The sequence below is a fragment of the Talpa occidentalis genome, unplaced genomic scaffold (genome assembly GCF_014898055.3).
Source record: "Talpa occidentalis isolate TD23 unplaced genomic scaffold, MPIMG_talOcc4v2.1 talOcc4.9, whole genome shotgun sequence".
Taxonomy (NCBI): domain Eukaryota; kingdom Metazoa; phylum Chordata; class Mammalia; order Eulipotyphla; family Talpidae; genus Talpa; species Talpa occidentalis.
Genome location: NW_023605305.1, coordinates 82,285,046 through 82,305,567, shown reverse-complemented (window position 1 = coordinate 82,305,567; position 20,522 = coordinate 82,285,046). Strand labels below are relative to the sequence as shown.

The following is a 20,522-nucleotide window of genomic DNA, read 5'->3' as shown; positions in this document are numbered from 1 at the left end:
TGGAAAGCCAATAAATACTCAGTTGACTATAGACATTTGAAAATAAAGTTAAAGAAAGAAATTGCTTCATTTCTGGCAACTTAAGGGAGCCTTGTCTGATCTTTATGTCCCTATGAGATATACAGACTGTAAATCTCACCCATTCCCAATGGAGTTCAGATTCCATACTTACTCATTAAAAAAGCCAAAAACCAAAAACCTAGAGAATGTTTAAGTGCATGTGGGGAGCAGTGGATACAGCTTTGAAATTTTCTGCTTTATCATTAAAACTTTGGTCCCACCATGCAGAGAAATGAACAGCCACAGAGACATTCTCTATTTATTTAGGAATATAGAATAGATTTGATATCAGTGAATTTTCCAGTCCTGAATTATGTTACGGGCTAATGTTTGAAACTTCTAACAATCTTTAAAGTCTCATGATCATGTTTGAAGTTGCCTTCACACAATTAATTTTTTAAAAAAATTATTTATTTATGCAAAGAAGAACTAGGGTATAGGCCAGAGGTGCTAGGGTGAGAGGATTCACCAGACAGAGTGGGGAACAGAACAGGACGATCAACTGAAATACTCTGCTGAGGGGAGCAGCACGCAAGAGAGACAAGAGAGGTCTGCTGTGCATGTGGGTCAACTCCCTGGCCAGGGATTGAACTCAGGCTGTAGGAGTGATAGTGCTGAGACTTAACCCCTATGCCACTAAGGAGGCCCCCACTCATGGTTTTAGATGACAGAGTGACATTCTTAGCAGCCGCAGAAATGTGTTGTACCATCTGCCCCTACGTTCAGTGGCCCAGACAACTGCACTTTTGAATTCTGAGGCCTATGTATTAGACTTTCTCTTTCTTCTTGCAGCTATGACGTCCCTTCTTCAGGCAATCTTAGCTAAGTCTGTCAGGTGGACTCTGACATTCTGTTTCCTCTGACATAGTTTACACACCTTCTAAGCTTTGATCATACTATCTTGTAATTCAGAGTTACATTTATGTCTCATGCTTTTTTACTATACATTATTTGAATACTCATATATCTCTCAATTCCAAATATTTAGCACATGATTTGACTCCTAACATGTGTGCAAAAAAAAAAAAAAAACAATAAGTTGGTACAATAGTTCCTGGTGTACAGCAAGGATATGGGAAATCAGTTCTCCAGCCTCGCCAGGGTTATATGGAGAAGGGAGCACATTAGCACATTGGCTGATAAAGGATTCTTTTATGGAGACCTTTGCCTTCTTGCAAGCTTTTGGTGATATTTAGGGAAACAAAGTTGGCTCTATATATAAATGGTCTATATAACCTTTTGCCATTTTTTTCATTGGTCATGGCAAATGTCTAAGAAATAAAATTTCACAGCCTATTACCTGTTCTTGGAATCAGAATTCTACAAGGAAACATCACAGTTGGAAAGAATCTTGAGAGCAAGGAAGGCATTCAAAGGTATGAAAAAGGGATAGCCTATTTCCTGTCTCAGATCATGCACAGCCTGAGATCAGGCTTTTTTTCATTTGTCTTTATATAGACTCTAAGAAAAAAAAAGTCAACAAGTGAATATCTATTATATTCCCAATTTTAGATTGTGAATTTACAAAAATCCAGTTTCTAGTCAAAGTTACTTTTTCTTATTTCAAGGGCTGGGAATAGTGTCTGGCATATGTTAAAGTATAATCTTGGATCTAGAGCAACAGGTCATTTCAGAAATGTCTTCAGGGGCAAATTCAACAATCACCCTGAGCTGAGAGTTGGGTGCAAACCTTGCTAACACTCATGATTTGTCTCCAGAAGCAACTCTCTTTTGTGATTCTGAGCTTAACTTTGGCTTATTTGCCAACATTTAAGACCAACTCCACAAATACAGTATCTATAGTTACTGTGAAAATAGCAGTGAAGCAAAACTGGAACAGAGAGGAAGCTGCCCTAACTGAGACCCAAGATCTAGGAAGAAGTGGCAGAGCCTAAAATCTGCTTCTCAGCAACACGTCAACAACCAGAACACATTAGAACAAACACAAATCACCAGCAGTCAAGGCAGAGCCTCAGAGGCTCTCAGCAACTGATGCTTTTTTCCCAGTTTGTTTGGGTAAGTGAGGGATTCAATGCATATTTAAGCTTTGCTTGTTTATTTTGGGAGACAGTCTCTGTATAAATAAACTGTGGTTTTTGAACTCAGTTTGTTTCCCCTTAACAAGATCCCCGAAACCTGGGTACAGAAAATTATTAAAAAAAGACAAATCATCATTAAAAATACTTTGACTTAACTGCAGTGGAACTTTCACAGATCCATTATCTCATGTTTCAACAAATAACTTTTCTGTGAAATTCCTTTATAAAATGTATGTGTGTGTGTATGTGTGTGTCAGCACTATCAATCACATTTGAAATTCTCCAACTGGTTAGAGAGTTGCAGAAGAACCAATAAAAAATACTCCAAACAGCATGAAGATTCCTCAAAAATTATGAATAGAAATGCCATATGAACCAGCTATCCCAATCCTGAATATCTGAAGAATATGAAAACACTAATTTGTAAAGATATTGGCACCCCTATATTTACTGCAGCATTATTCACAATAGCCAAGAACTGGCAACAATCTGGGTGCCCACTGGCAGGTGGGTAGATTAAGAAGATGTGGTCTATGTACATCATGGAAACCTACTTAGCCATAAAAAAGAATGAACTCTTTCCATTTGCAACAACATGGACGGAACTAGAGGGGAAAATGATAAATGAAAATTCTAAGATGGAGAAAGACAATGTATGATTTTACTCATGTGGAAGCTAAAATAAAACCAATGCACAAGCAAAACAAAACAGTGAAATGGGAAATGAAGGTCACTGATACTGGGTGGATGGGGACTAGACTGTGGGGGGGGCATCATGTATAGTGATGTATACTTGAAGACTTATACAATATTGAAAACCAGTGTTACCTTGATTCAATTTTTTTAAGCAGAAAATGAATGCTGTGAGGACAGCAAAATCTAGTACAGAGGGACAAAATGATCACATTCTAGATCCCTTACTCAGCTGAGGTCACCAACCATCTACACATTTTCAACATATGTAAACAAAAGACTAGTTTTAGAATCACATACTAAGATCTCTGTATAGTTCCTATGAGAACATTTTATTTCTTAGAATAAGTAATGATGAAAATGCAGCTATTACCTGGAGTCTATTTCATTGCACTAGACTCAGGAGATTTACATCTGAATATCAGAGGTTCTATTTGTAAGTTTTGGGGTTTCCCATGGTTTTGTACAGAGGACTGTGTGTTGCCAATTATCTCAGCAAATGTTCTCCAGGATCTGGGTCTATAAAGTGGGCTGACTATGTAGTCATTTTGTTGTTTGGTATTTTTTTTATTTTTAAATAACTATAGAAGTTATTTTTCTGCTTAAACCTAAGTTATTCTCAATCCTTTACTCAAATATACCCCCAGTTTTCCAAGTGATATAGACCTAGTTCCACAGGAAAAAGAACTCATAATGCTTTTAGAGCTCAGCTTCTTTGAGATAGCATTTACCTTTGGACTCTTCAGGGCTAATAACTATTGAGTTCTGTAAAATAGAAACCCTGCCCCTAAAGAAGACTATAGAGAGAAAGGCCCAGGTCTCCCAACCAGGCCACCCATGATTGTGTCTCAAAAGAGCCCTCACATCACACACCTAAGGATTCATCACACCCTCTGAGGATCAGCTCTCGCAGGGAGTCCTAGATACAGAACTCCTAGGGAGAATGTGCTTACAAAATTCCAGCTTTCATATCTAAGATGAAACAGTGGATCGAGTTGACACAATCACGTAGTCCCTGCCATGAGGAAGCCTCGCTGAAAACAGTTATCTAGTAAAATATAAAATCTTGCAGAGAGATGCATAATCTTAAAATTATAGCTCACTGTCTATGAGACTCTGCTAAGGAGGAGTTCTCATTCTCCATCAATCATTCTATTCCTTTGGCCCAATTTATTTTCCTATATTCACCAGGACTTACAGGCTTTGCGAGAAAGCTGTGGGTTTGGTAATGAGGTGGTATATTCTTCACTTACTGAGAATGTGTTGCTGTTTGGGGAGATATAAACCCCAACACAGCTGTTGCTGTTTTAGCAGAACATGGATGTTGGGATGGCATTGTGAGAGAGCAGATATGACTGTGTAACACAAATACATTTGCTTTCGGGGGATGTTTACTATGAGACAGTTATTCAATACTATTGATAATGACTTATGGCTGGGTGTAGTGAAAAGAACTACAATAAATAAAGGAAGCCAGCATTCACTGAATTTTTCATAGCTGTAAGTATACAGTAAAAATTACAGTTATATTTGTTTGAACATACCATCTTTATGTGTTTCTTTTTGAGGGCTGGGGATAGTCCTTTTGTGGCTGAAATGGATTTTAGGTCATATATTTGTCTGTCTATGTGTATATCTTATTCTTAACTTTTCTATAGCTGTTTATATAGTTGCCATCTCTACTCTCTCAGAGTCCTTTTGTGCTAAAGGCAGCACACACACACATGTGTGAAAATTAACACCAGTACAAGGAATACCCACAGAAAATTGGTTCTTGCACCCTATCACTCCAAGTAATGGAGAACTCATTAAGAAAAAAAAATCTGTATTGTATATAAAATTCAGTTTCTTTTAGAGAGCACAATTCTTTGGGGTTGATTAGGACCAGTAATTGACTAGTTCTGCAACTGGACAGGTTTTTGGTACCATCAAGCACAGCAGTGAGCAAACAATGCAAATGAATGAATCCCAAGCCTCACAATCACCAGGCTGACAACCTCCTCCTCCAAACCCTCCACCTTCCAACATTCTCAGACAACGTTCTCTCTCAGAGGCAGCTTATGTCCACATTCTTTCTAGTCTCTCACTGTTTATGGATTCATGTTATGATACTGCTATCATAAATATTCAAAATGAATCATCAGTTGGTTACAAAGACAAAGGAAATCATCACTCACTAATCAACCCCAAGCACAGTCAGAAATTTACCTTAGTTCCTTGAAGGGGTCTGCCCTGATATTAGGTGTCTCTATAGATTTGGGGAACACTGTGCCCTCTGCTCCTGTAAACAAAAGACAAAAGCAAACAGAGGTTGGAGACATTGGACGTGTCACCTGGGGGCACAAGCAGCAGTGAGGGAGCTGAATGCAGGGAATCTCTTACACAGCCCAATATGCATGCATTTTGCCACTGGCTTTAACTGAGTGAGAGGATAGCATGGAATCAACTCTTGCAAACAGCCTTTGAAAGAACAGGCACTTATTTGGGAAGGGTTCTTGCTGAGACCAGGAGGCAGATTCAATGTTAGATTCAAAAAATAAAGATGCCCAGAAATGGCATCAGGTGACTCTAGTCTCTTATCCCCTGTTGATGTCACCCAACTAGAAATATTTTGAAAAAAGAAGCTGAACCCTCTGATTACAGGGCAGGGTGCACATCACACGACCCACCCACCATTATTGAAGAAGTAGTTTTGATGGTAAAGAACCCTGTGAAGATGTAAGGTATTCACCCATGACATTTAAGCAAGAGTTTTTCAGCAAATCAAATTCCACACCATTATCTTGAAAAGTTCGACACCACAGAAGGCAATGAGAGATCATCTGAAGTTCAGTGTTTTTACACTTTGAATATTAACATTGATCCCCAGCCCACTCTAGACATTTAGCTCTTGACTTTGCTCTAAGCTTTTATCTTTACAACTTGTCAACACCAGCTGAACCTTTCCAGCCATAAAGATTGTGATAATCTGATTTGTCTGCTCCTAAAGTGTTTTCAAATCAATTAAGTCTCAGTTTATCACAGACAATTGCACTGGATATTAGCTTTTCAATTAAACTTAGCCAGGCAACATCCTGTACTTTGAAGTAAAGGTGTTTATTTTTATATATTTGGTGTAGTCCTGTGATGCTGTAGAAAGGGGCATGAGATAGCTCACATTCATGTTTGAATTTCTAGAATCCTATTACATTATTAAAATGTCTAGAAATCTTCCATTCACCACTGTTATTCCAAATCCAGATTTATTCTGGCATACTGATGAGACTGGAAAATGAATTAGTTTCTTTTTTTGGAGCAACTATAGGAACATTTAATCTTTTTGATATGAGTAAAAAACTATTGCAAGTTAAATTGGGAAATAATGCCTTGATTTAACATTATATATAGACATTAAAATAATACGCTGGTGAATAACTACTGGTATTCCAAGCTAACATTTTGAGTGACATGCTAGATACCATCATATATATATTTCATGTATACTAGCTCATTTATTCCTGGTAAGAATCCTGTAAAATTGACAGTTGCAGTAGGCATAGAGATACTAAGTGTGGGGATATGTAAGATCTTTCTCTAACCACAGACACTTTTACTTTTCAAGACCCCAAATCATTTCAAATATATTAAAGTGCACCCATACTTCCCACTGAATATTTTTATTTAAATTTCCTAAGAATGTTTATAGTTTTATGATACATATATCATCTATTCAGATCTTGTGGGTATTTTTATCAAATTATTTATAATTGTGATGGTTCACTCTATTTGTCAACTTGATTGGCTAAATATTATTTCTGGGTATGTCTAGCACAGATGATATTAGTATTTGAATTGGTGGACTCTGTAAAGCAGTTTGCTCTCCCCTGTTGTGAATGGACAACCCACTGAGGTCCTCAACAGAACAAAAAGGTAAAGGAAGGAAAAACTGGGCCCTTCTGCCTGATGGCTTGAACAACTGTAACATCAGTTTTCTCCTGCTCTCAGCACCTCTGGTTCTTAGGCTTTCAGATTCAAACTGAATTACGCCAGCAGCCTTCCTAGCATGCCATCTTGCATACAGCAGATGGTGGGATTTCTCAGCCTCCATAATGGCGTGAGTCAATTTCCTGTATCAAGTCTCTTCCTATATATAGATCCTGGGGGTTCTGTTTCTCTAGAGAATCCTGACTAATACAAGAATAGAATAAAATTGGACATGATGATGGTTATAATGTGTTTTTTATTAAACATTTTAACTTGGTTTTGCAGGGTACACATTCCTTCTCTTGGGCTTTTGTAGTGCAAAAGGCCAAAGGCACTGATGAGGCCACATGGATGAAATTGGCCTGCAGAATTCCCATGGGTGCCCACAGGGAGATGGTTCTACACTGTCTGAGACCCAACTGCATGCCCTCAGCCGCCTCTCAGCACTAAATCAATGTGCTACTGAAGGAATCCACCTCTCATCTTAACAACCACATGCAACTGAGAGGGACTTCCCTGGGACGTCCTTAGGGATGCTTAGATTTTAGCCACTTGAACCCTATTAAAAAAATGATGAAAATGAGAAACTACATATCTCAATAAGGCAGGGGCAGCTATTTCTGTTTGTTTACATTATTTACACTCTATAGCCCAGCTCAATCTATGAAAGTTGGAATAGTAAGAGCATCATCTCTTTTCAAGTCTGCCACAATTATCCATGACCGATCTTCATGATTTGGAGTTTAGGACAGTGCTGTGGAACATCATGATTCACCTATTTCTAATCATCACTTTCTAAGGCCTCTGAAGTTCGGACAACATCATTTTGCAAGTTTTGACCTGCAAAACATGTGCACACAGTGGGACAGATAATAAGTTTATTCGGATCCATGATCCCAAAATGAGAAGTGACAATTTCTTGTGTAAAACAAGCCACCATATCTGTGAGTCATTTTTGTTATCCCAGCCACATTTTGTGCTAAGCCTGTTTCTTCATTTGTCAGAGGTGAACCTCTTGTGGCACTTTACTTACTTCTAACTGATTGGGGCTCAAGAAGGAATCACTCTGCTAGAAATGGTGGTCCTGAACTCTGCCATCCTTCTAGGCAATTCCAAGGGGGGAAAGTGTTCTAATGGAGTATTCTGGCACATTACAAGTACTCACTAGTTGTTTGTAGAAAGAGCACGGTCTTCTCTGAACCTGAGTTTGGGTGCTTAGCTGGCTCAGCTGTGCTCCTGGCTAGGGTGTGTCTTGTCTTGTCCTCTGGGGATCTCTTGCTTAGCACAGTGTGGGCACTGGTGTGAAATGACACCACACTCACTGGTTGCCAGTTGGTTTTTCCTTGACCTTGCAGGTATTCATTTCATTTCTCCAACCAGATCTTAAGCTCTGAATGGGTAGGAACAATGGTATCTAGCAAATGCAGCTAGATTTGACTCTAGGTTCCTAAGGCTTCTACTGGACTCATTTCCAATGGTCCTGCCACTTACATGGGAGTACTAATTTATTGTTACAAAACTCCTCAAGCATTGCAGTTTTAATGAAAAAAAATCACAATCCAACATATTTAGCTATACCTTGAAATATAAGAGTTGTACTAATGAAGGAATACCACTTGGGCTAAATACAAATACACTTTTTTTTTTCAAAAAAGATTTATTTATGCATACAAGAACAGGGGTACAGGCGGGGGATATTCACCAGAGACAGAGTAGGGAACAGAATAGGCAGGTTGACCAAAATACACTGCTGAGGGGAGCAGCAGGCGAGTCAGGAGAGGTCTGCTGCACCATGTGGGCAGCTCCCTGGCCGGGGATCAAACTCGTGCTGCAGTGGCTGTGGACAGCTTCATAGGTTGCATCTTAACCCCTTGTGCCACCAGGGAGGTCCAAAATGCAAATACTCTTTAAAGGAAAATGAGATAAAAAAACCTGTGCTTGCTTCCCCTGACCCAGGAATTTGCGTATTCCACAGGACAGAGGACAGGGGCTGTAAGCACAGGGGGCTCACGGTCACATGGCCAGTGAGTGTGAGAGCAGATTCTCATCCAGGGGTCTGACACCAGAGCCCACTTGCAGTCACTGTGCCCCGGAACCTTGTTTGCTCAATGCTAGGGCAGTGTGCACTTGCTAAATGGCCAGCCAGCGGCTGGGCCCTGACAAGTAGAGGAGATGGCTGATTTACAGCCAGTGGATGAAGGATGAAAGTGGAGAATGAGACACTCCTGCTCCCTCACTCTCACTTTCCAGCCAGATGCCCTTTGATTTTACTTTTGCTGAAATTTGACCACAACTGTCTCATCCATCGTAGAGGGCAGATTCACGGGTACCATTTTTCAGGGGAAGGTATCAGCATCTTTCATTAGTCAAGCAATCTTGGGCATGAAACCCAATCTTTCTGATGCTCAGTTTCCTTCAGTGACAAGAAGGGATATTGACAGTAACTTCATCACTGAAGGATTCTAGGATATTTAATGAAATCTCTAAAAACATAGTAATCAGAGATGTAGTAAATAAGATACAACTATTAGCACTAACATGTTTATGAATTCTATTCTTTTCTCCTCATATCCAACTCCCCATAACTCTAGAAAATACTACTTTAAAATACTTACTACAAACCAGAAATTGTTGAAACTTTTTATTTGATCGTCAGAATAATTCTAACTTGTAGGCACTATCAGCATCTGTTAGAAAGGGTGTAGAATTTGAGACTCAGGGAAGTCAGGGAATTCTCCTGTGGTCACACAGTGCAGAGGGGGAACTAAGATTTGAACCCTGATCTTTCAGCCATAGAGCTGAGCCCCTGACCACTGCTCTACACTATCTTTGTACAGATTAAGTTATGCTCTACTTGCTCATCTTTTTATGAGCTATGAACAAATACAGTGCTGACACCCTCAAGTAACACTTGCTAAATCTCCCATTTGCCTCCCTCCCTTCTAGAAGCAATTCACATGTTCCATGGGATATTAATACTTTTCAGAAAGACCATTTCTTTCCAAGTCCTATTCTGGTGCTCAGACCATTTTTCACTTTCCCAGAAGCTGTAGCGCAGGCAACCATCCATCAGGATGAATTCCCACATCCCACCCTCAATCCACTCTTGGATAATAAATTATTCTCAATTTTATTATTTCTAAAAGGTTTCTATTAAAGTCATACCTACTGATTCCTTCTTTTGACACAATATAATTTACTGGCAATAAATGTTCATAAACAGTTTGAGTGAAAAATCCATAAAGCCATTTCAGCTTTCTTTTAGGTTCCATTTAATGTCCCTCAAAAATGATTTCATCAATGTGTTTCTATTAGCTGGTTCTCTGCCCAATAACTTAATTCCGCACAATCAATCAGGAACTTATAAAGCATGTGACAGGATCTATCTGAAATGTTTTGAATCACCATAAAGATCAGTTCAATGGTTCTTTTTTACTAAGAGCAAAATAGGGGGTAAGCTTGTCCAAAAAAAAAAAAAAAAAATCTCAAATGTAGTTCATTGCCAGAGTAACAAAAAAGCCAGTTTTTCCTCTCTGGAAGTTGGCTCAGGTTTAGAGTTCAGTGTGAACACCGCTGGCCCTCAGAGTGTTCTGGATTCCAAGAAACTTGAAATCCAGACCTCGGTCTGTACCCAGACAAATCAGATAACCTTGCTGACCCACCATTTCCTTGATTGTTAAATGAGGGATGAGATAAGAACTATCAGAGCTGAAGTGTTTTCCCCTAAATTGGAAATTTTACAAGGTGGCAATCTAATCTAAACGGGTGGTTATCTTCAACCACTTCCATTTCCTACCAGAAAAATAAAACAAATCTAGAATATCAAAGGGAATTGCTAAAAATGCTGTCTGTGTTTAAGGAAGACACAAACATAAGTAAATGGACTTTTATCCAGTTGCAACTGCATTTGACTGGTTGAAATAAGCACAGAAAAATAAATCTTATCAGAGATGAAATGGCAGAGAACAAAATTTACTATAGATGAAACTACCTAAAAGTAGAAAAAATCTTGCTTGTAACTCTATAAAATTCCAAAAATTGACCTAGGAAAATTCAACTCATAAAATAAATACTAATGTACTGAAAAATATTGGGCTACATACTGATAGAAAAATTTAGATCTGCCTAATTTGACACAGGGAAATTGAATTTGAGTTTTTTATGTAGTATTGTGTAGTATTTCCTTAGGAAGGATACAAAAGAAAAATTACTATAATGTTATTATAATCAGTAAAATTTGAGGTAGAAAAATATATGATCACATCTTTTTTGTGCATGGAGAAGAACTGGCCATAAAAGTCAATAATTTCATGAAAACAATTTTTAAAAGGTTAGAAATGGTTTACATGTAGTATTTACAAAACTTAAGAAATTCAACTAGTTTAGCGTAATTCACTCTGGTAAATTCTTTCTTGATGTGCTTTTCATTAGTAGTATAAATATGATTAATGCCTTTGTATTCATGGTTATGGGTTAGAAAATCATCTGTGGGTTTAAACTGTTGGCCAAATGTTCAAAGGTCCAAAATACAGAGTTAGTGTATCTGACAACTGATGCTTGACATCAAAATGATTCCTGTTGCTCGTGTAGATATAAGCTAAAAGACACCTCCAATCATGGCCGCATTCTGTTAAGGGGAGTCCATGCTCTCCACACCCACTTACATGAGGCCACTTTGGACCACAAATCCCAGGTGCCAGGGTGTCTAAGCCAGATTTCCTGAGCAGGGGAACGAGGGGCGGGGTCAAGCAGCTATGCTTAGTATATAAGGAATACTTGCCAGCCATGAGTTTCTTTCTCTCATTTCTGTGTGCTGGCTTGCACCCAAGTGCTACTGGGAAGGAGGCATGGAAGGAGACATATAGAGGAGAGACAAGTAGAAACACGTGGGGAGGCCTGAAATGGCAGCCATTATCTTGATTTGTACTTTAATTTTGCTCTTTTCCTTCCAGACTTGCCTAGCCCCTTTGGGTCCCTTCTTCTGGCTCTTAGTCAGAAGGTATTTTAGACTTGTGGCAAGCTTTTGGGCCTTAGAGGCTCTGCTTCTGGCGAACCCTGTTTAGTTGGGCCTTTGCCAACCAGGGGATGGGTAACCTTAGGTAATTTACTAGGAAACTATTATCCTTTCTTCTCTCTCAATGCACAGTAATTCTATCACACTAAAGAATAAAGATCTATCACACTAAGGGCTTGCTTCCTTTTCTTTATGTGGCCTATGGCAAGTCCCCATTTGAGAGTTCAGGTAGACATGGACTTCACAGTCCATAGAGTGTAGTAATATATTCCAGTGGGTACATGGGAGATTAAAAGATTAGTGATTAAGTAATCCCACGAATGAAAATATGCAACAGTAATAAATAGTGATGACTTGAAGGGGAAGTCAAATGTGTTCCTCTGCAAGTATACAGCTGGGGATCATAACTTGGTTATCTGGTAAGTTTCCCTGAAAAAGTGAAGTTTTATATTTTAAATATTATTTGGAACTAATTAAGAGGGGAGGTAGGAAAGATCATGCACAGGTATTGGGATTGAGAAGTTGATGCTAATAATAAGAGCAGAGTAGCCAGATCATATTGACATAATTAACATGTTTATGATGAATCGGGTACATATTTAGCAAGGGTGGGGAGCATGGATGTCACCGTAGGTTGGCCTAACTCATGCAGAGTCTTGTAAACCAGGGGATAGTTGTAAGCAGAGATCTGAGTTAAACTGGCATTTCTCCAAGGTCGCCTGGCTGCATATTATGGTCTGCATGTTTGTGCCCCTGAAGCTTCTATACTGACACCTCGATCTCAGACTTCCCAGTCTCCAGAAGGGTGAGGAATTTCTGTTTTTTTATGCCACTTAGTCTATAACATTCTGACAGAGGTATAGATTGTGGAAAAGATCCTCAAGGGCAAGGGCAAAAGAGGTGATACAGGAAGCATGTGGAAGGCTAGACTAGAGGATTGGCAAAGAGGGTGGAGGAGAGCGGATGGTCTTAGGAGATAGTCAAAAAGGAAATTCAATGTGATCTGGTGAGGTGCCAGGTAATGGGGGAGAAGGAGGGAGAAGCACAGGGCTGAAACTGACATTACAGCCAAGTGATAATACTCTAAGCCCGTTGTGCCCATGGCAACCTTAACCTTCTCCAACAAAATTTAGCTTTTTTGAGATTTGATATTTGAATTGCAAGTGAAATTGCTTTTTACTTCATTCAAGAAGTTACTCTGAATCCAACTATATTTTTCTAAAGGTACAGGCAACAACAAAGAAAATTTAAATCAAATCTCCTATCGTATTCACAAGTGATACATTTATTTTTTTTAAGAAAATATAAAAAGGTAATAAATCCTTAAATAATGAATCATCTTTAGTACAAAATACTTTCATGGTTACTCCAAAGTTTTAGGTAAACGCACATTCAAATCTCTCCCATAGTTTGAAACCTTTCTAAAATATGTGAGATGTGGCTTGTGACTCTGTAGGTCCAGGCTAGTGAGCATGGCACTATTTGATTGATTGATTGACTGACTGACTGATGTATGAAACACTGGCTTACCACATTGTATATGATTTAAGGGAATAGGTTCATACCTTTTCAGATTATATATTCTTTATGTCTGAGGCTTATTTCCTCTGAAGCCAATCCACAGAGTGTAATTCAGAGCAGGAAGAGAGTAGATGGTAAGAGAAGGAATCACAGGAGATTCCTCAGACACAGTGGTTATATATTTAGCTTCTAATATAAATATGTGGCCTCCTTCAATTAGTAATATGCAGAGAAAATTTCTTTTTAAGGAAGCAATTTGGGTTATGTTTAATAAAAACAGACTGAGTTATCAGTGAGGTTGCAGAGTTTCCAGAAATTTCAGGATTAAGTATTTGAAAAGTAGCTTCTGAAAACCTTCCCAGACACAACCAACAGACAGATGGGAGACTGTACCTTTGGGTGTAAAAAGCCACTTGGGGTAATTTATTTATTTAGTTAGTTATTTTTTATTTTTTTTAAAGATTTATTTATTTATTTATTTAGAGAAGCACTGGGTATAGTCAGAAGTGCAGAAGGGTGAGAGGATTCACCAGAGCCAGAGCAGGGAACAGAACAGGCAGAAGGACCGAAGTACACTGCTGAGGGGAGCAGCAGGCGCGGCAGGAGAGGTCTGCGAGCCATGTGGGACCCTCACTGGTGGCCTGGGATTGAACCGGCGCTGCAGAGGCTGCAGGCAGCTTCGCAGCCCAGCGCTTAACCACTGTGCCACCAGGGGAGGCCCGGGGTAATTTATTGCAGTGTGTCTCCCTGGGCTGCTGATGGCTTTTAATAAACTACTGGTGCCAAACCTGTGTAGTCATCACAAGTCATTTCTACAATATATATCCTCCCTGTTTTTTTTTAGGAATTAGGTCTGATTCTCCCAAATTAAAATTACAGATAATTAACTCACTCAACAAATATTTATTGAGAGCCTACTCCAAAATGGTTTCATGGAGAAAACAGTTTTTGATTTTCCTCTTTAAGGGATAGCAAATTAATAAAAATAATCCACAAACTATATAAAATTGATAACCATTCCAAGTGTTGTAACATTCATTATTTATAAATATTTAACATTGTCTACCCTGTGCACTACACAGAGCTAAGGCAACATGCAGGTTGAAGATCTGATCTCCACAGGCAGTAAACAGAGACTGCCTTTAAATGATTATCTCAATAACCATTATTACACAATATGCATTCTCAATGGGCAGGGGAGGGGAAGGTGATATAGTCCCCTAGGGTACAAAATTAGTTCTTGGGGCAGGGGGACAAAAGGAATCTTACTCTACTTGTGTATAAAGCACAGATATGCATAAAGTACAATGATGCACAGTGTATCTGTGATACTAAAACTTCATTGAATAGGAGTCATTAAGAGAAAAGCCTAAAATGTTTTCTCAGAAGAGCAAAATTAGAAAAACATTGAGAAACACCCTTGTAAATGCTATGAAGGAGGAGATGGGGCTGCTGGGACAGTGAGCAGTGACTTATAGCAACATGGGAGGATCTGCAATGGCTTTTCTGGGGAAATGACATTAAACTGAGGTCTGAAGGAGGAGGAGGACTAGGCAAAGAGATGGTTTCAAGGAAGGAGGTGTGGTACCTACCTGTTTATTTTAATACTGTGGTGTCAGATACTATGAATTAGTCACTCACACTTTAAGCACAGGGCACTCTCCATGACCTCTTACTACCAGAGGCCAAAACTCTAAAACACTAAGCTTCTCAGACTCCCTTGCAGATATAGGGGACTGCGTGGCACCATTTTGGCCAGTGAGATATGGGTAGAAATGTCCGGGGAGATTCCCAAAAAAAAATAAAAAGCAAAGCCTAATAAAGAAGATTTTGTGCTCCCTGCATTTTCCCTTCTGAAATGCAAATGCAATGCTTTGCGGTATAGTAGCCCCCTGGTGAGCATGAGAACAAGTCACTTTACTGAGGATCTAACAGAGGGAGGTTTACAGAATCTGTCCTTATGAAGTTGCTGATTTGCTGCATCATCCCTGAACAATCCACATCCCAATCTATTACTATATGATAAAAATTAATGCCTGACTTGTTTATGACATTGTTTGGTTGTCTATTATTTAAAATCAAATGTAGTTCTGATAATCACAAGACCTGCTACCTTCTGTAGAAGGTGTTACTGGGGGTCAAGAGCAACTGCATGGAAATGAGTATTTCAGTAGGTGAGAAGTAATGATGTTCTAAGTGAAAACAATGGAAAGGTGAATGTGAGAGCTCTTGAGGAGGTGGGGGGAGAGAACTTAGTAATAAATATCATAGGAGGGGTAAGGGAGTAAGAGATGCCCAGGTGTTGGTAGGAGGCCCACATAGTTCTGGTGGTTTAGGGTATCTGAGAAGTTTCCAGATGAAGATATTTATGTAAGCAACTGGTGGAGGAAAGGTGGAGTTTTAAACCATTGGTTAAGAAGAATTAAGAATCATTTTAATATAGATTGATCATGGGAATCCAGAGAATGGGTCAAGGTCAGGATTTTAGGGGATTCCAACATTTAGAGTTTGAGTGACAGGAAGATGACCTATCAAAGTTAAACGGAAAAGGGGCCTCCCTGGTGGTGCAGCGGTTGAGTGCTGGGCTGCTAAGCTGCCTGCAGCCTCTGCAGCTCCAGTTCGATCCCCGGCCACTGGCGAGGATCCCATATGGCATGCAGACCTCTCCTGACGTGCCCGCTGCTCCCCTCAGAAGTGTACTTCGTCAGTCTGCCTGTTCTGCTCCCCGCTCTGGTTCTGGTGAATTCTCTCACCCTCCCATTCTTCTGACTATACCCAGTACTTGTATAAATAAATAAATAAATCTTAAAAGAAAAAGTTAAACTGAAAAGATATGACTAGAGAGATCTGTGGTACTGACACCTAAGGGGAGAAGTCATATGTTGTCCAAAAATTAAGAACCACGTAAGAAAAAGTACTATATTTAAAAATTACAAAAAATAATATGAAAACAACAACAAAGAGTACTTTAAGAAGGCGGAAGGAACTACCTATGTCAAATGGTGCTTAGAGGTAAGAAGACAAATTAAAAATTAAAATAGCCATAGAATTTAGCTACTTGGAGGTCATTCATGTCCTAAGAGCCCTACAATGAAGATCTAGAGGCAGATTCTTATAGGCAGAGAAGTGGGAAATGAATGACTATAGCAAGAATTTCCACTTTTTGATAGGAGAAATGCAGTAGGTACTGGCTACTGCATATCAGATACTGAGGACCCAGCCACCAAGGGTGCCCACACCTTTTTGGGGACACCAGTCTACTGTATGGCACAGGCTGAGTAGAGACACATCTGTCAGCTGCCTGGATGAGGCATGCTAATATGGCTATTGGAAGTCATCTAGGTCAGGGGTAAGTCCCCCTGGAAAGTACATTCAAAGGACAGTGTAACAAGTGCAGGGTATACAGAAAGACTAGGAAGAGGAATAGATACTGGGCAAGTTCTTTCTTCTAACATCAGTTTCCAGTTTTGTGATAGGGGATATTAATAGTACCTCTCTCATAAAACTAATATGACAGAGATTTTACCTATGTATGTATGTGTATATGTATATGCATATGCATGTGTTTGTGTGGATGCATGTGTGCATGTGTGTATATGTATTATCCACATCCACTTATATATATATAATATATATATATATATCTGCACGCACATGTACAGTACTATGTGTGCCTTGTACAAAGTACTCAATAAATGATAGATATTACTATTTAATATGATGAAATAAATGACAACAAAGAAGACCAGAATGATAATAGTATAAAATCATTTCAATATTAGCACTGGAGAAGAATAAAACAGACATATTTCTTTTCAAATACTGCAGCAATTTAACTGTCCATACCCTCAAGGTACTTATTTTAAACATGTGTGCAGAACGTGAAATCACAGGGCCAATTACAATTCATGTATAAAAGCAATTTGGCAAGATGTGAAGAGACAAGTAGTTTAATTAAACAAACTCCACTCTAGAAACAACAGAACAGGAGTCAGGCTTGGTGTGTCATTAAGCCCAAACTGGAGAAAAGACAAGGAACCATCTGAGCTGCAAGCAAGCTCACTTCAGCTTCTTATGACTCCATCATTTTTGATAGTAAATAAAACCACACTATAAAACAAATAATGTTGACTCATGGTTTGTGCGTGACAATGATGGAGCAATGCAATGGGTGTCAGCACCAAGGCAGGATGATTGCTTGACCAGACAGCAAGCTGACAGCTTGGGTCTGCAAGAGATGTATGGTGGGTCCCAGGAATGAGATGTATGTGGTCCCCCACCCATAGACTCTTCCAGGTCTCTGCAGGCTGGGCAGTCAGGATAAGGCCACCGGTGTGGGGAGAGAAAGGATACAAACAGTGAGACCAAGTAAAGGGAGAGCATAGGTCTGCCTGCCTGCCTAGCAAGAAGAAAGGCTAAGATGGAGCCATGAATACACTTTCCCACTCAAAAGATCTTGTTCCCCACTTGAGATCTCTGTTCTCAAGTTTCCCTCTCAGGGAGGAAGTGATTAGACTCAAACAGTCAATGGGTCCAGGTGAGACCGACAAGAACAACATGTGCATGATTTTAAGGGCTTCTGGTCATTGAAAAGGGAATGCTTTGTTCCCATAGCCAAGCAAGTGGGGGGCAAGGCCTTCCTGAGGAGAAGAAAATTGAAACATTAATTGAGGAACACTGAGAAACACTGTCCAAAAAATAATTGGAGAAACTTATAAAAGTCATTTACAGGAGACAAAGATGATGAGGACTAGAAAATGAGAAAGCAAGTCAAACTCTTAATAAATGTGCTGAGGATTTAAGTATTCAAAAAGTCAAATAATTTAATTTCAGAATATTATCTTGTGATTTAAGGCAACCTCAGGATGGGCAGACTTTACAGGTGACTTAAAGTGTTATTTTGATTCTATGATTTTTTACTTTATTCACTGACTTTATCCCTAGGACAACTAACATGTTACTTATCAACATCCATTTTCCCTGCCAAGAAAATACAAGTGTCATTCATGGGAGGAAAATACCCAGTTAACTTACCACTGTCCCAGTTACCCTTGAAGCTAGGGGTGGCCATATTACATAACATGGTCTAATGAGATGTGAGCTGGAGTCTACTGGGGAGGGTAATGGGGAAACTTCTATTGTCATAATTATAAGGTACAAATAAGGTGTTTTTGTAATTACAAGGGGGCTGGTTCCATTTGTCTTTCTATGTGGATATTAACACAAACCCCTAGATGGATAAGAGCCATCTTTTGACTCAGAGACAAAGGTCAAGAGGATTTGGGAATGTTCCTAGATACCAGTAAGCCACCAGCAACTGTCTACCACTGGACTTCTTATGGGAAAAGACCAGGTCCTTAACATTCATCTGAGCCACCTTATGAGAATTCTTACTCAATTCTTCTTTAGGTCCAATGTGATTCCACCAAGACCAAGGAGAGAGAAGCAAACTGACCCTTTAAGAGTGTAACATGCTTCACCTAGACCTTTCTGCCATAAGTCAAAGAACCAAGATTGAAAATCACTCTTACTTTACCTTCACACTCTATTCAAGTATCTCTTCACTGATTGCTGACTGCAGCTAGCTTTCCCCACTCCCTTGCCTCTGCTCATGAATTCTTCTTTTTCCCTCTCAATCACCAAATTCTATAAGGTTAAATTCAAAATACCACCTTCATAAAGAAGCTTTGCCTGGTCTTCTCTGTTAGCAATGATTGTTCTTAGTTTTGTGCTTCTAGAATATCAAGCTGATATCTTGGATGCACATTTGTCTCTTCCATCTTGGCAGATGAGTCACTGAGTGTGCTTTACCTTCACCACAAAGATTATGACAAAGTCAAGGACTGTGTCATGGGAGTTTTTTGGCTTTTCTAGACAAGGAACATCAACTTAGATGTTTTGAATTCAATTCACTTAAGAGGAAAAAGCTGCAGAATGCAAAATAAGCTTCTGGGGCGATGGGAGGCTGAGCTTATCAGTGTCAGTGATAGTACTGTGATGGCCTTACCATTTTCAGTCCAGGACAGGGACTGGTTAAGGTTGTACATCCACTAGACGTCACTGGAGCAGTCTCCCAACAGTACTTATGTGTCCAAACAGCTTTCTCTGTGACCATTCCAATTTTGTGTGGTCAATGTAATGTCCCACAGCCCATCTGGTTTATAACCTTTGATGAGTTTGTGATTCTTACAGTAGAAAGTCCAACTGTTTAATGTGACATGATAAAACTTCACACACATCTTTAGCTTCACCCACATCTTTAGCTTCACCCACATCTTTATTGATTTATATGTATCCCTCCCCTATTTATCTCACCTTTCTATTTCAGGCAGACAGACAGGCCCTTTGCATCTCCCTGATACTTTTTGCTTATTTTTCATGAAGTAAAATGTGTACTTTGTGGTATATAGTTCTATGAATTTTGTCAAATGTAAGAATCATGAATCTATCACCATAAGCAAACAGCACAATTTTATCACTCTGAAAATTACTTTGTGCCACAATTTTCTGTCAGTTTCACCTCAAGTCTTAATTCCTGTCTCCCACTGTCCTCAGGCTCCTGAATATTGCCTTGTCTAAAATGTTATATAAACAGATTCACTCAGTGAAGAGATTTGGGTTTAGTTTCTTGTATTGAGCAAAATTCATTTATTTCACTATGGAAGATTTTCAGTGGATCAAAAGCAGAATGGCCTGAAATCAATAGCTATTACCTGCTTTTGTAGAGGTCTAACCTTAATGAGAGTGGTGTGGGCTATCCTCTGGGTGAAGCATTGAGAGGAGTGCCTTGGATGGAAGCCAGTGAGAGAGACAGATTTTGCTCCTGCTTTAGAAGAATTAAGAGATTTGAGATCTTTTTAGGGCCAGAATTACTCTGAGGGCATAGTGTGTCAGGACTGTTGGCTGAGGAATCCATGACTTATCAAAGATTACTGGGCCTCCCTGGTGGCACAAGTGGTTAAGACACAACATATGAGGCTGTCCTGCAGTCACTGCGGCACGAGTTCAGTCCCCTGCCAGGGAGCCGCCACATGGTGCAGCAGACCTCTCCTGACTCACCCACTGCTCCCCTCAGCAGTGTAGTTCAGTCAGTCTGCCTGTTCTGTTCCCCACTCTGTCTCTGGTGAATCCTCTCACCCCCCACACCTCTGGCCTTTACCCCAGTTCTTGTATGCATAAATAAATAAATCTTTAAAAAAAGATTCCTGGGTGCCTTCTATGACATAAAAGAT

The 20,522-nt window shown here is 39.5% G+C and overlaps 1 protein-coding gene across 5 annotated transcripts in view; it reads right to left on the bottom strand.

Annotated features, from left to right (window-relative positions):
• SGCD (sarcoglycan delta) overlaps positions 1-20,522 on the bottom strand; it is a 925,354-nt gene that overhangs the window by 87,101 nt on the left and 817,731 nt on the right. For all 5 annotated transcript variants that reach the window (XM_054691428.1, XM_054691429.1, XM_054691426.1 and 2 more), the window contains one exon: positions 5,001-5,073. In XM_054691428.1, the coding sequence (XP_054547403.1) occupies positions 5,001-5,073 (73 nt within the window). The remainder of the gene's footprint in view (positions 1-5,000; positions 5,074-20,522) is intronic.